General features: G+C 40.5%; 2 protein-coding genes across 2 annotated transcripts; both read right to left on the bottom strand.

The window, feature by feature from the left end:
• Positions 1-3,749: 3,749 nt before the first annotated feature.
• On the bottom strand, positions 3,750-7,433 carry lrit2 (leucine-rich repeat, immunoglobulin-like and transmembrane domains 2). Its single transcript, XM_069692579.1, has 3 exons — positions 7,324-7,433; positions 6,266-7,056; positions 3,750-4,567 (listed from the first exon to the last, which is right to left on the bottom strand). Exons 1-3 carry the CDS (start codon positions 7,431-7,433, stop codon positions 3,750-3,752), a joined length of 1,719 nt encoding a protein of 572 aa, XP_069548680.1.
• A 681-nt stretch (positions 7,434-8,114) lies between these two features.
• lrit1a (leucine-rich repeat, immunoglobulin-like and transmembrane domains 1a) lies at positions 8,115-13,322 on the bottom strand. Its single transcript, XM_069692578.1, has 4 exons — positions 12,945-13,322; positions 12,000-12,460; positions 10,708-11,013; positions 8,115-10,362 (listed from the first exon to the last, which is right to left on the bottom strand). Exons 1-4 carry the CDS (start codon positions 13,064-13,066, stop codon positions 9,296-9,298), a joined length of 1,956 nt encoding a protein of 651 aa, XP_069548679.1. The 5' UTR covers positions 13,067-13,322; the 3' UTR covers positions 8,115-9,295.
• Positions 13,323-14,745: the final 1,423 nt, after the last annotated feature.

The raw sequence follows: 14,745 nt of genomic DNA, 5'->3' as shown, positions 1-14,745 counted from the left end.
ATTTTTTGGATTAAAAAAAGTTTTAATTTTAATTTTAATTAGATTTTACTTCGATTTTTACAGAATTTTACCAGAAGTTTTGACACCAAAGTTTACCTAAAATATCAGCAGTAAACCTACTCATTGCTATATGTGGTGTCATTATCAAATTGTAAATTATACGGAGGCATTAATAGTAAAATAGTAACAGCTGTTAAAGCAATGTAGCACAGGAAAAAAATACAGCTTAGAGGCGTAGAACTATGAAAACAGTAAAACACAACTACCTGCAAATTGTATTTGAATACAGCACTTCCACCTCTTCCACCACTAAATCAAGTTTGAGATCAACATGCAGTTGTACTATTGATTATGTATATCGATTTAATTTCTTCTCATCTACAATTATTTTAGCGTTTAACTCACTCAGGTATCTGTTAAGATACGCAGGCAGCCTTTGGGATAGTGTAGTATTACATATCATCATAACCCGCTGCGACCCACCACAATTAGAACATACTGAGTCTAGATCGTTAGATCGTATAGCCTTGAAGTCACTGAAACACACAGAAAGGTGGCTGATCCTTTTAAAAGCAGCACCTCCTTAATGAGCCTGCAAATGTATTCTACTGCCCCTCTCTGGAGAACGACAAGAAGCTGCTTGGACCAAAAGCCGTCAGCTGAAACTCAAAGCATGTTCAGCATGTCTTAATAATTAGAGCAATTTTAAAAATGTTGTGCATCCATACACAGAATAATAGTCTTATAACCACGGGAATATTCAGAACATGGGAGTTAGAATGAGATGTTTGAGGAAGTCCTTACACAACAACATCACATATGATGTTGTTTTTGGTAAAACCTCACCAGATGTTCCGAAAATATGTAATATATTATCCAGATACAAGCCCTTTTGCTCTCCTTAGCTCCAATGTAAATGTCAGCACCACTAATTATGAAGTTACACTAAACCACTCTGTGGGTATTTGTGTAGACATCAGCCAAACATGCACACTATCTCAAAGTTACATAAAACATGAAATTTGCAGATTACCCTCTCTAATCCAAAAAACAACTTGTTCATCTTTGTACAATATTGCATTGTTGGCTACAAACCAAAAGTCCATCTGCGCTGATCTAGTTTGGATTGACAAGATGTGTGTGACTGGCATTCAACTTTCTGTAGCCTCAGATGGCCCATTTTCATGTGTGCATGATCTTTTTTTTTTTCAAGGTAAAAACTATTTAAAAAAAAAATATAATAATACATACAAATAGTTTTCTCTGTAAATTGGTCATGTGCCGTTTTTTCAGGCCTTTGCACTCCCAAAGATTCTTGAGGAACCAAACCCAAATTTTAGGTCAACATTGTTTCACTGTTGCAAGCTGTTAATGCTCTGAAGTGGAATGAGGGAATATGAGGAGCAGCCCAAATGATCATGCATTATGCCATGTAAGAGGCAGCCAGGATTACCGGGCTATTTGATAGAGGATTACAGAGTGGAAAGTTGCAAAGAGCATTGATGCTTTAGAATGAAAGAAAGCGTGCAGGGTTCAAAAACCCTGTTTTATGTTTGATGCTGTGGAAGCTCTAAAAGGTAAATACAATGTATAATTTCTGGGTAAGAAAAATAAGAAATAACACACTATGTGAATAGGCTTACCTCCTGATCTTTGAGCAATCCTACCCACGAGATCAGCAGCTGTTGTGTAGTGTTTAAATAATACTCTGCTTTATGCTGCATCAGGGTATGTAAGGAGAAAATTAAGATAAGGCTAAATAAACATGCAATTCATATGTGTTCTGTGTTGAAAAAATATTAAATTGAGTGTTTACAGAAGTCACATTTTCATGTGTCTTACACAGTAGATAAGGATTACAACAAATAGCAGCATCAATCCCTCACCCTCAAATCATATAAAACACATCTGAACAAGCAAGAAAGCAGATGTATCTGTGCTCTAGAAAATGAGAGCTGCCATTCACAGCCAGGCATTTAAACCCCTGAACGGATCTCCCTGCGTCACAGGAGACAGCACGTATGTGGAGGAGGGGGCTTGAATGATCTGGTCATAAAGTAACGGCAGGAGGTCATATTGGAGAGGATGCCAGTGTTTGGGTATTATGTGAAATGAACAATGCCATTGGCCGAGGCATATCCGATGTGCCATCTGTCTGGGCTGGTCAGCGCAGGTCATGCGTGACGCGCGGCCGCTGTGTGTTTTGTTCGCAGAACCGGGAGATAGGGAACTATGACGTACATGTACAGTGTAGAGGATTAAAGAAATGTCAGGAAAACGTCACAGTTCACCGACAGAACTTCAGTGGAATCTAACTGTGATAATCACAATTCAGTCCCATGGCTGTCAAAGGGAGACAGTGTTTACAATTTTCAGTGATCTCAAGTTTCTGTTATAAACTTCATAATAGATAAATAGGCTATAATTTGAATACAACATGAATAAGGTTTGAAATGTAACCTTGTGCTGATCAAACAGATTAAGGTTTTTGTCAAAGCTTCATGCATTTTGAAGTCTGTCTTGGTGCCAACATCATCTGAAGACAAAATCTACAGTTCTTATTCAGTGCAAAAACATCTTAAAAAGTATATATAAAGTCAATATGAAGCTTTTAAAAAATCTGTTGGTCTATTCAAGTGCCTATCTTCTGTAGTTGAAATTCCTTCAGCTCAGACAGTTAAAGCTTCATATGCTCATAAGTCTTAAATAAAGCTTCATATACAATTAGCTTTGAAGTACAATCTTCTGAGAAACGAGGACTGTGTGTTTTGTCCCCAATCATATCAGAAAGGGATCCATTAATGGAACCCGTTTGACATTTTGTCACTCTAAATGCTGCTTTAAGAACTTCTATGCCAAGGGCAAATGTTACAAAACTCAAAACGCACGCACACATACACACATGAAAGCCCAATTTCATTTAAAATGAAAAGATTTCCTGTGGTGCATTTACCAAAAGTCTATCTAGTAACTCACACTCATTCAGCATATTCATCTAAAAACTGTTATAAGGAGACTTATTTCAATTAGTAGAAAATATTAAAATCGATATCACAATTTTAATGAAACAATCTCTTTAGCCAATGCACTTCATTACATATTGAAGTATGTAAAAACTACTACAAGAAGATTTAACAAAGACATTTTCTAATAACAAAGTGCACAATTATTTTTCATAAACACTATCTGGATTTTCTTATCCCAGATCCAGTATGTCTGAAAACATATCAGGCTACCTGACAATGTTAACATGAGGAGCTAAAGTGAAGTCAAATCAATATATATTTAATCACTGAAGACACATAATTACAGTAGATAATAAAGTAAAACTCCACCACTGAAAGACCTATTTAAAAAAAAAAAAAAAGTCCTGATCAGAAAGTTGTTTCTATTCCATTTAAATCAATGACAAAGGCGCCATATAAAACAAAAAAATCAAAATGATTGATAATCAATATTTAAACATGATGACAAGACACACGTCATACTTCGGACAGAAACAAACTTCAGCACATTCTGTACAGTGGTGCAAATCCTTGAAATGACATAGTGGGCATCATTCACATCTTTGCAACAACCTCCCCGGCCTAGAACAGAGGAAGAGATCAAATTAAAACCAAGGCAGATATATTATCATTCCACTGAATACTTTAGTTGTATCAGTATCAAAGTAGGCATCAAAAAGCAGGTCTATTTTTTTTTTCTATTCTATTTTTCAAAAATATAAGGTGATGTTTTCCTTGAAAAATTTAATATAGTTCAGCTGTGAGTCTGCTGTGGTCAGCTTTGCCTTTATGCAGTCTGTCCTCTGACCTCCTCCTCACCTTCCTGTCTTCAGAAGCTTTATTAACCAGGCCCTCATCGCTGGCCGCCTGCAGACTGTCGAAGGTACCCTGCCTCTCCTGCTCCAGCTCCGACGAGCTGTTGTCTCTCCGCCGGTTCTTCCAGGACTCCATGATACCCTCCAGACAGGAAACTCGAGTGTCCGTGGTGCAGGCGTACATACCGATCGGCACCGCCAGCACCATGGCTAAAACTATCACCACGATATGAATCAGCTTCTCCCTCTGCTCCATCATAGTAATGTCGCTTCCTGTTACAAACACAATGCACTGGCCTGGACGTGGTGCCTGGTTCTTGAGGGTTACACAGATCTCATATTTGGTTGCAGGCATCAGATCAGTGATGGAGTACGAGTTGATCCCGGGGCCGATGTAGATCATTTCATTCTTATCTGCATCTGCAGCACCAAAGTGGATGGTGAACCAGGTCTCAGCAGGTCGGTCGAGGGCAGCGTACCACTCGATGGAGATACCACGCACTGTCTGTTTGGCAATGCGGATGTCAATGTAGACATTTTCATCACCGGCCCCTGGTCTTGCTGGGATGCCCGGGTGGAGTGGAGACTGGGAGCTGTCAGCAGAGCGGACGTCCAGGAAGACGCTGGCGGAGGAGTTTCCAATGAAGTTGACAGCAGTGCAGGTGTAGACACCACGGTCAGCTGCAAGGAGGGAGGGGATCACCAGGAGGGATCTGATGGTATCCTCGTCCACTCTTTCTTGAGATTCTGGATGAATAATGAGAAAATCTAATGTTACTTTACAGTACAATGCAAAACTCAGTATGAAAAATGTGTTTTGGTTAATCATTTTTTTCCCCTCAGCACAAAGTTGAACAAAAGTTATGACACATGCTTAAATAAAACAACCTGAAGGCAGAAATCAAACAAAAAAATCTGCATAACTCCCAGTAAAAATGTTTTATTTATTTTTAACATCTTTTTTATTTTTAACAGATTTTTGACAGGTGACATCTGTATTTCTGTGTGGAACTTTTCTCACAATAAAATGTTTTTAGACCTGGAGAAAAAGTTTTTTTTTTTCACTTGTCCCTATTAAAAGAAAAGGCTAAACAATAATAATGCAACTGATCCCTCACAATATACGGTAGAAATACAGTCCCATATATCTGACATCAGTATGTTGTAAGGCTGCAACAATTCTCTTCATTATCAATTGATCTTTTGTCTATTTTCATAGCTCTACATTCATCATTAGATCCATCACAAAATAATAAATAATGCCATTCACAAATTGTGTAAATCAAAGTTGATGTGATCCAAGTGTTTGTTATTTTGGAGTCTAAAAGATAGAAATAATCAATTTACAATAAGATAATACAAAGATAAACAGCCAATTTTCATAGTTGAGAAGTAGAAAATATTTGATATTGTTACTCAAGTGATTAATTTAGTAAAAATAGTGGCCAGTTATTTTTCTGTCAGTTGAATTAATCAAACAAATGTTTAAGCTCTACTAAATATGTTTGAGATCTCTCACAGTAAACTATTTCTCTTTGGCATTATACCTGCATGGTCCATGTGTAAAATATGGCATAAAAGGTGTGTTTATTTAATCTTGATTCAATGTTTACATAGAAAATTTGTTATCACACTTAAGATATAAAAACTACAGATGTTGTCATGACTTGTTTTTGGCTAATTCAAGATGATCAAAACAGAAGAATTTTTTTTTGTGCAAAATATAGACCAAAATTGAGATCAATTAGTTTAAATGTTTTATTGCTGAGTTATAAGCCATAGGAATTGTGGATTGACAGATTTTATGTAGCTTTTCAATTCATCAGGTTGACTACATTTGACCTTTGACCTTGTGGAAAACAGCCTCACAATTGGTGCCTTACAAGCTGTAGTGTAGTGTACATTTTTATACCTAGGCTACTGATACCTACTTTTGCTTCTACTTGAGTACTTGTCATTATAAAGAATACATGTCATTTGTAATTTTTTTAATTGCAGTTACTTTAGCCCCTCTGATTTCTACCCAGAATTATGAGACAAATGACTGTAGGCATCAGAAATAGTGACAGTAAGGACACTAGTGGGAGTAGCAGCCCGGCTGTTATGATGGAGGAGTTGCTTGAAGTCATGATCTGGTCAACAAACGCTCTAAAGGTTACGTTCTAACAACGCAGGCGTTTACTCTTTTACGCAGTGGGCCAACATTAGGTAGGCAGCATTGCACTATAATCCCCAACTCTCTTAATCAACATTGATGGTGTTGAGCAGATTGAGAGAGGGGTGATAATTCCATCGCAGTGGGCCAATATCCAGATTTAGCCCTCCTCATCTTGAAGAAAGGTTCCAGGGGTTTGCGATTAAAATGTGTATTTAAGTATCTAATTTACTACAATTTATCGCTTGAGCTGGTGTATGGATGACACGCTATGGGTATCAAACTCTTACCATGAAATCCTCTGATTATCTTCAGACCATATGTCCACCAAACAGTAGGGTCTGGCCTGGCCTTGGCGACGCAGTGCAGGGTGAGGTTCGCGCCCTGTGGCAGGCTGACGTTGGTGGACTGGGTGCTCACCACGGGCTTCACGCACGCCTGTAGATCTATCTCATGGAAGAACTTGCCCGCCCTAAAGTCCGGCCCGGAGCAGATCAAGTAGGAGTTCATCAGAATAATTGGAGGGCTCAAGGACCTGATGAACTCCACGAAGCCTTTCAGGCGGCAGTCGCAGAGCCAGGCGTTGTCGTGGAGCGCCAGGACGACGTTCGGCACGAACGCGGTCGCCTCCCGCTCCTCCATGCTCTGTAGTTTTTGGTAGAGGGGCCAGTTTTGGAAGACCTCCTTCGATATGACCGTAAGCTGATTGAAAGATAAGTCTAAGTAAGTCAGACCTGGCAAAAATCTTAACGCATGCTCCGGCAGGACGTCCAACTGGTTGTGCTTCAGGTCCAGGATTTTGAGGGCCGGCGTGTCCTCGAACACTGTCCATGGTACAGATCGCAGCTTGTTGCCTTGCAAACGGAGCTGGGTTAAGTTGCCCAAACCCTCCAGACCCTTTGAGTTTATCACTGTGATATCATTGAAGTTCAACCACAAGTTCTCCAAGGCGAATGTTTTTGAGAAAGCCCCTCTGGGTATTTCAGTGAAGTGAGATTTTTCTATTCGGATTTTTATCATATCATCTGGAAGGTTCTCTGGTATGGCCCCAAACGCGCTCTCCTCCATACATATGAGCGACCTATGATTAAACAGAAGAGTTTATATGGTCACTAGGTTACTGTGTAGCATGAACATATTTCTAACGTCTATATTAGGTCCATGAATCAAGAGCGTCAAACCTCAAACGAACACCAAATATTACTCCTCGACTTTAAGAACATTTATGCGCTGCAAACTTCACATAGGCTATTCTGCACCACTGCCGTATCCACCGTCACCCACCGACATACTTAAACAGGTTACAAATACCCTACGGAAGACTGGACAGCTTGAAACCAGGTCTTACCTCCCATGACGTTCCTCCACACAGCTGCACCCACGTAAACATTGAGAATAACTTTCATAAGCTTGAGTGTTCAACACAATTATAAGCAGCAGGTAACAAATTATGTCCATAGTCCGCGTAAAGTCCTAAATTTGAGGACTACATTCGTGCTCAAGACATGTCGAGTGCGGCAGACGAGAGAAGCTTATTAAACCTTAATCCCTGACGTGTGTTGCAGGAACAAGTGCCATCTAGTTCTTGGGGAAGACGGTGTCACTGGGTCAAACCCACTAAAGCCGGTGCCACTTGCTAATAGGTCGACCATGCAGTTTCATCTAATGTAATTAATAATTTGCTAATGCTTTACATGTAAGAACAAGTTACAAGGTTGTGAAAATACTTTTGATTCCATTTAATTAAGACGTGAACGTTTTAAATGCTTTGATAAGTCATTAGGTCTGCAGTTTTAGATGGTTACTATCATTTTAGTAAAGCTTATGCATGTTTTTCCAGAAAACAAGCCGCCCATTAGTGGATCCCTGAAAAGACAAAATGTCCTGCTGAAGGATAAAAACCTGCTAGAATAATTTTTCACAATCTGGAAACACAAAAATTGCTCTTAATGGCTTGTAATTGATATATAAAGAATTAGTAAACAATTTATCAACAAAACCAAAGCTATTAACTTAAAAACTCAGATCTCAGACCACCTGAGACGAATGAGTCATTCTCATTCTTTTATATTTATATTCTTTTATTCATGCATACAAAGAGTGATATATCAACTTTGAATTGTGTAATTGTGTGTTCAAAAAGAATAAATAATATAAAAAAAGAAAATGTGTTAAAGCAAACACCAGCTTAAAAATAGAACATAAATATGGTCTGAATGGAAACAGAGGTTAAAAATGTATCTGTGTGGGGAGGTGATGAAAAGTGATAAGAACACACAGTATCACTTACCGGATAAGTATATATAAAAATGTATTTAATTCAAATACATAGTATCATTGGAATGAATAGATCTACATTTAATGGGGTAATGATGCCTCTAGGTGGCACAAAATAGGTACATAGAGAGATTTCCGTATGTCTCGATGCTGGGAATATAAATCATTTAACATTTGATTTTGCATCATTTTCCACCCTATTTACATTGTGTCATAGTTCAGTCCTCTCTGTACTTCTCTCCAGCTCCAGCTTCTCTCCATTCACCAGTGTTCAACCATGCCTATGTGTATATCTTCTCTGAGAACATATGACAGATATATACAGAGGCACAGAATTAACTGTATATGTAGTGTACATCGTCCAGTAAAGTATTTACAAATCATACACATACATATATGATATAAACAATGGAGGATCTACCATTGAGTTCCCTTTAAATCAGATTGGGTTGAAAAGGTTTCTTCGCTGGGCCATGCAAGTGAGATGAAATATAAATTGCAATATTTGTTATGCTCTTTCAGTTTTTGGACTTTGTTTTTTCTTACAGGCTTTGTGATAAAAAAAAAAAAAAATTTAAAAACATTATTTTAAAAGCATGTGAGTGTTTGAGTTGTACTATTAATGGATGGATGTGTGTAAGTCCAGTGAGTTTCACACTATGTCCAAAAAGCATTACATTGTCTAGAACTACCCGAATTCTTTAAACTGATATTTCCATTATAGTGCAGCGTGCAAAAGTCCTCTGATAGAAGTTGGCTCTCTGTGGTGGTGGAGTTGGTGGCATTATCCAGCGAGGAGGGACAGGTGGGGGGGAATCCCATGGCGTGGGCGTGTGGGAGCGTGTGGGAGGGGGACTGACGTCAGGATGTTGCTGTGGGTGAGAGTACCGGCAGTGATGGGGATACGGATGTGGGTGATGATGGGGATGAGGGTGGTGATGGGCGTGCGAATGGGCATTGGGGTTATGACGCGGATGTGGGTGAGAGCGAGGAAGATGACGCGGAGCAGGTGCTGGAGCTGGAGCTGGAGCTGGAGCATGACGTCAGCAGAAGTACTCATTTGGCTGTCCCTCTATCTTAGCTGTGGCCTCGGAGTCCAGGCTGGAGCGGGCTGATAGTAGTCTGTTGGACTCCTCTGGGTTGACTCTGTTCAAATATTCGCCCTCGAGCCCTTTGGCCTTCGTGGCGGGCGACAGTGTCTCAAAGGTCACATAAGAATCTTGGATGTCCTTTGATTTCTTTCCCCAGTACTTCTGAATGCGTCTCTTCAGCGCCCCACAGCAAACAATGACAGTGAGCGGGACCGCAATGATGCAGGCTACAGTGATCACAATCACATTAATGAGCCTCTGGGTGCCAGTCGCACTCGCTGCCTCATCAGTGGAAAATATGACACACTGCTCCTTCTTGGGAATCAGCCCCCTCACACACACACACGCAATGTACTTGGTCCTGGGCACCAACCCATTGATGGTGACACGGTTCTGCCCCGCTCCAACATTGATCTTTCTCATGTCCCTCTCTCCAAACACTGCATACAGGACACTAAATGCTGTAGTGTTCTTGGCTTTCGGGGCTCTCCAGTTCAGATAAATCGTATTGTCTGTGTCCCCCACCACCTTCACTGAGCGGACCACCCTATCCGGGTCCTGCTGCAGCGACGAGGTGTTGGCCGCCAGGTTGCTTAGATTCGTCTTCTCCAGATCCAGCAGTGCGTCTGGGCTGGATGAGGTGGCAGGACCTGGGGTGGCTCTGTCAGCCAGGCTTAAACTGGCTAGTCCAGGATCAGCACCTGCACCAGGGAGAAGGCCAGGGTCCAAGGCAGGCAGGGATGAAGGGGCAGAGGTTGGAACCACATATCTGGCCACCAGTTTCTCCTGGTAGGCAGCTTTTCCCATTTGGTTTGGTTTCTTGACTTTGGGCTTCTTGTCATTGTTGGTTTGGTTCCCCTCTGATTTCGGTGAGTCAGAGACAATGAGAGAAATGACAGCCTCTGCGTTCCCTACGTAGTTAGTGGCCTTGCAGATGAATTTCCCTGAATCCTGATAGGACACAGCTGGAACACTGAGGATGGACCACGTAATTCCCTCTTTTGAGGTTTCCTGCTGGACTGTGATGGCAGAGAGAGAAGAATATGGTCATTACGCAATAATTACAAAATGACAAATATGGAAAAGATTAAAAAAACAAAAGATGATTTGGCATCTGAGAAATATTCCCTTTGATAAAATTGCAAAGAGATGCCAAGCAGTTGATTACACATTGTTGCATTGATCACCATGAGTGTTGCATAACTCACTGTGGAGGCCACAGCTGTCAGTCAGACTTAAAATCTTACTAACGCTATTGGTAGCTCTCTGTTTAATTAACAGCAGCACTACAGAGCAGACCAAATCATCTTATCTCAGGCACAACACAGTGACAGACTCTGACACCCACAGAGCTGCTGACTCACCTGTTCCATTAAGGGCTCGCCCATCTGCCCTGCGCCATGTCAAGTCTGGGATAGGGACTCCAATGGTCCCACAGCGGAGCAGCACATTGTTTCCAACAGCGCTGCGGACCCGTGCCACAGCTGTGTGGATACGTGGGAGCTGACAGCGCCGCAGCTCTGCATCACTGAACAAGACCCCCGACACACTCTCCGGAGCTGAACATCGTAGTCTTGTGTCGATAAATGCCACTGAGAGAGTGGGAGATTTCTGGAACTGGACCAGGTCGTACAGCCGGCAGTCACACATCCAGGGGTTGTCATGCAGACCTGAGGGTGAGGGCAGAAGAGTGAGGCTAAAGGAAGAAGACAACCATCCAGCTGTGTGCAAAGTGATAGAGCAGCCTGCAGATGGCTGGTGTGGATGTTAGGATGTTAATCCTGTAAGAGGATTAACATTTAATTCATAAACTACATCATGGCTATGACTACGGCAATGATGATGATGATGATGATGATGATGATGATGATGATGATGATGATGATGATGATGATGATGATGATGATGATGATGATGATGATGGTGGTGAGGGGGCGGGTCTAGTGATCAAGGTCAGGCTTTGCTGTCCTTTCACCCTCTTTCTCTTGACCAAAACACTTACTGAACCTGGAACATCTGTATTACTGCTCGTACTTTTCACATAAGATAGGAAGTGCAGCAACACAATGCATACTGTTGTTCTATATTCAAAAGCAAAACAAACAAACAAAATACCCATTGATTTTAAAGTATTAGTGTTTGTCAAAATGATAACTTCTTCTATGAAGACAAACTTATAGTATATGTAGGGCCATTATGTAAACTAATTTTTTTTACTCATTAACATTCATTATCTGTACATAAACCATCACATAAGGTTGCCCACAATAAGAGTTTAAGCTTTTGACAAACACATTCAAAATCTTAATCTTGGTTACAGCAACATAGTCTTTAATAAAACATTTTTTTAAAGTCAATATGCTGTCTATTAATGCTAAATGGGTTTTACCTTTATCTTTGAAAGTTTAGTGTTACTTTGTTTTCCATAGCACATAACATCTTGAATTTTAATGGGACAGTTTTTGGGTTTTTTTCAAATCTACTACTAATCACAGCTACCTGCATCCAAAGTTTTGTCGTTTACCAAATGTTTTGTTTATTTGCTACTGAGGAATGTTGCTTTGCGCTAAATTATTTATTTCCTTTGAGAGCGTCTAAAGCGCTCTTTAGATGTTTTAATGGGGAGTTGGATGTCACTATGCGCGCTGTCTCTTACCAAGTATCATCTTGGAGCTCTCTGGCCCTTGGGTAGGTTTAGCAGCCAACCAGGTGGACAGCACCTCTGCCGGCAGGGTCAGCAGGCTGTTGCTGGACAGATCCAGGTAGGTCAGATTTTTTATGTAAGTGGTGGCTTCCGCGGGCAGCGAGGTGAGCTGGTTGTTGTGCAAATCGAGAAGTCTGAGGCTGAGCATATCCATGAGAGATTCCCAGGGAAAGGCGGTGAGGGCATTCCCGTCCAGACGAAGCTCTTCCAAGTTGAACAGTCCCCGGAAACTGTCCGGGCTCAAGGCGGACAGCGTGTTGAAAGACATCCAAAGGAATTCCAGACTGGAGAGGTAGTTGAAGGCTTCGCTTGGTATCAGCTGGATGGACGTCTTCTCAATCCGCAGCTTGGACGTGTCAACAGGGAACCCGACAGGCACAAGAGATATCTCGGGATCATTGCAAATCACGCTCCTGAAAGGGGGATATACATAAGAACATTTGTGTCCACCTCCAAATCATCCTCCACGAATTACATGGAAGCACAGTTTACAAAGTAAAATGAATGAAAATAACTTGACAAATCTTATCTTTCTAGTCTTAGATTAATTCATGTTCTGGACACATAAATATGTAGTGAGTTGACAGGCAGCAAAAACCCTGAGGATAATAATTCTGAATAAATTCTCATTTCCTATCCCAGCCAAACACATAAAACGCATAGATGGGAACGCTGAAAGTGCCTTTCAGAGATAATCCTGCATTAAATAAAATTGGACTGACATGCATTCATTGAATTAACTTTTGTACACATGGTAACCTCTATGCAAACATCTGTCCTGATAAGGACAAGACCTGTCCATCGAAGAAAATGCGTATTTGCGCACAAACCACATCAAATTATGGTGTGTTTTTTTTTATATAAATAAAATAATTTCCATCTGCACATCCACCTTACCTGGCCTTTGATCCATCACTCAGGTTGTGGTAAAAACAGCTGCACTGCGAAGGGCAGGGGCTCACTGGGGAGAAAAGTTCACCTGTGGCCACGCAGAGCCCCAGGAGCAGGACGAGGAACATTTTGGCCCACTTTTACGCATACGCAGTTTGCCTACATGCGCCTAGTTTGCGCCCCACTGAAGTCAAACAGACTTGCTTTTTCCTCTCATTTACAGGAATATCATCCGCATGGCTTTGTCCCACCGCTTCGCTGCCCCATAGTGATCAGTCTGCTATGAGCCCCGAGATAAAAAGGATAGACAAGGATTAGCGAAAGGACTGGCGTTCGTTTCATTTGGATGCGTATTGCATCCCGGAATCCGATAGGCTGCGCAGAGACGTCCCTATTTATTATCACAGAAAAACACTTCCGAAATGGTCATAATCCACTGTGATGTTTGATTCTTTTTTTTCTTTCCCTCAAATGTTCATTTGAGCCCTGTCGTGACTGATAATCTGAAAGTGGGCAGCACTATGTTTTACCACAAGGTGGCCCCTACACCCTGTGGCTCTTACCTTATTGGGGCCTCTGTATACAGTAGATGTTCAATTAACATTTTTTTAATCTGCCATCCCATTTTTTATTTTGAGAACTAATAGGAATGGATATTATTATCACAAAATAACAAATACCCCCAGAGACGGATATTTTGATTTAAAAAAAAAAGAAAAAAAGAGCAATACTGAAATACACATTTTGTAAATGTTCTCAAAAAAGAAGGGTCCTGCTGATGAGGCCAGATCCAGGTGAAAGTAAAGCATTAGCAGCAGTTAGTTAAATAACATAATGTCACAATGATTTTCTTTACAGAAAATAAAATATCTCTCTCTTTATCTATGCTCAATGGCCATCACACTTCATACAATATCACTTCCATCACATTTCATTAATTTCCTGCACAAAAATAACACATGTAAACTATTTATCAAGGGGAACTACAGTAAGTAGAGCCAACATAAATTGTCAGCATTAGATCAAAACAATACCAGACTAAGGGAATAATGTCAAATCACTTTGAATGAAAGGGACTCTTGGCCTTTAGAATTTACCTCAGTAACCCTTTTGAACATAATCCCACACTACGAGGAAAAAAAAAAACAGTTGTAAAGCTTTTGTTTTGTAATGTAGGTAATGTATTATTTGGCACCTGTCCATTGAGTTCACTAGAAGTTCAGGCGTACAATTGGCTGGCACTTCTGAGTGTGCCGACTCTGGACTGAAGAGATGACGAAATGCATGTTTTAAATATGATTGAGCAATTTGGTACCAAAAACCCATTATACATCTGATCCCAATTTAACTAAAGAGCCAGGTCATGGGTTTTAGTGTACAACAAAAAGTCTGACAAAGATTAATAGACCCGATAGGTTAATAATAGATCAGAAACAAAAAATAGGTGACCTACTTCATTTAGAAATCTTGATTATGACATAGTCAATCTCCCCCTCTGTCCTCTATGTGGACATGTGTGTGTGTGTGTTGTGTGCCACATACTGATTTATTTCAGTTTTCCCTATTAACGAATTTGTTTGTTTTATTGTTCTCCTTAAACATTACAATTAAAATACTTTTGACTAATAGGTTTCACATATGGTTTAAGAAGCATGTGTACTGAGGCTCTGAATGTGTTGCGCCATCGTAGTCCCTCATGTTTAAAAACATTATATATTTCATGCAAGTAGTTAATCTCATTTACTGAAGACAGTAAAGCCAGTTCTTTCACTTTGTATGAACCAGAAGAATGGATTTTCTTTAAGGT

Source organism: Brachyistius frenatus, unplaced genomic scaffold (genome assembly GCF_029030835.1).
Source record: "Brachyistius frenatus isolate BFR_SWC_R1_liver_20210118 unplaced genomic scaffold, ASM2903083v1 Contig_13, whole genome shotgun sequence".
NCBI lineage: Eukaryota > Metazoa > Chordata > Actinopteri > Embiotocidae > Brachyistius > Brachyistius frenatus.
Note: the sequence above shows the minus strand (reverse complement) of the source record. Positions and strands in the feature narration are given on the sequence as shown.

What these genes read in the sequence shown, in the direction of transcription:
- lrit2 (XM_069692579.1), bottom strand. Translation starts at nt 7,433, where the DNA reads ATGGACATAATTTGTTACCTGCTGCTTATAATTGTGTTGAACACTCAA. An exon ending in GTGGAGGAACGTCATGGGAG is followed by an intron (nt 7,057 to 7,323) that starts GTAAGACCTGGT and finishes GTTTAATCATAG; the next exon opens with GTCGCTCATATGTATGGAGG. An exon ending in GATAATCAGAGGATTTCATG is followed by an intron (nt 4,568 to 6,265) that starts GTAAGAGTTTGA and finishes TTATTCATCCAG; the next exon opens with AATCTCAAGAAAGAGTGGAC.
- lrit1a (XM_069692578.1), bottom strand. Translation starts at nt 13,066, where the DNA reads ATGTTCCTCGTCCTGCTCCTGGGGCTCTGCGTGGCCACAGGTGAACTT. An exon ending in AGTGATGGATCAAAGGCCAG is followed by an intron (nt 12,461 to 12,944) that starts GTAAGGTGGATG and finishes TCCCCCTTTCAG; the next exon opens with GAGCGTGATTTGCAATGATC. An exon ending in GAGCTCCAAGATGATACTTG is followed by an intron (nt 11,014 to 11,999) that starts GTAAGAGACAGC and finishes CCTCACCCTCAG; the next exon opens with GTCTGCATGACAACCCCTGG.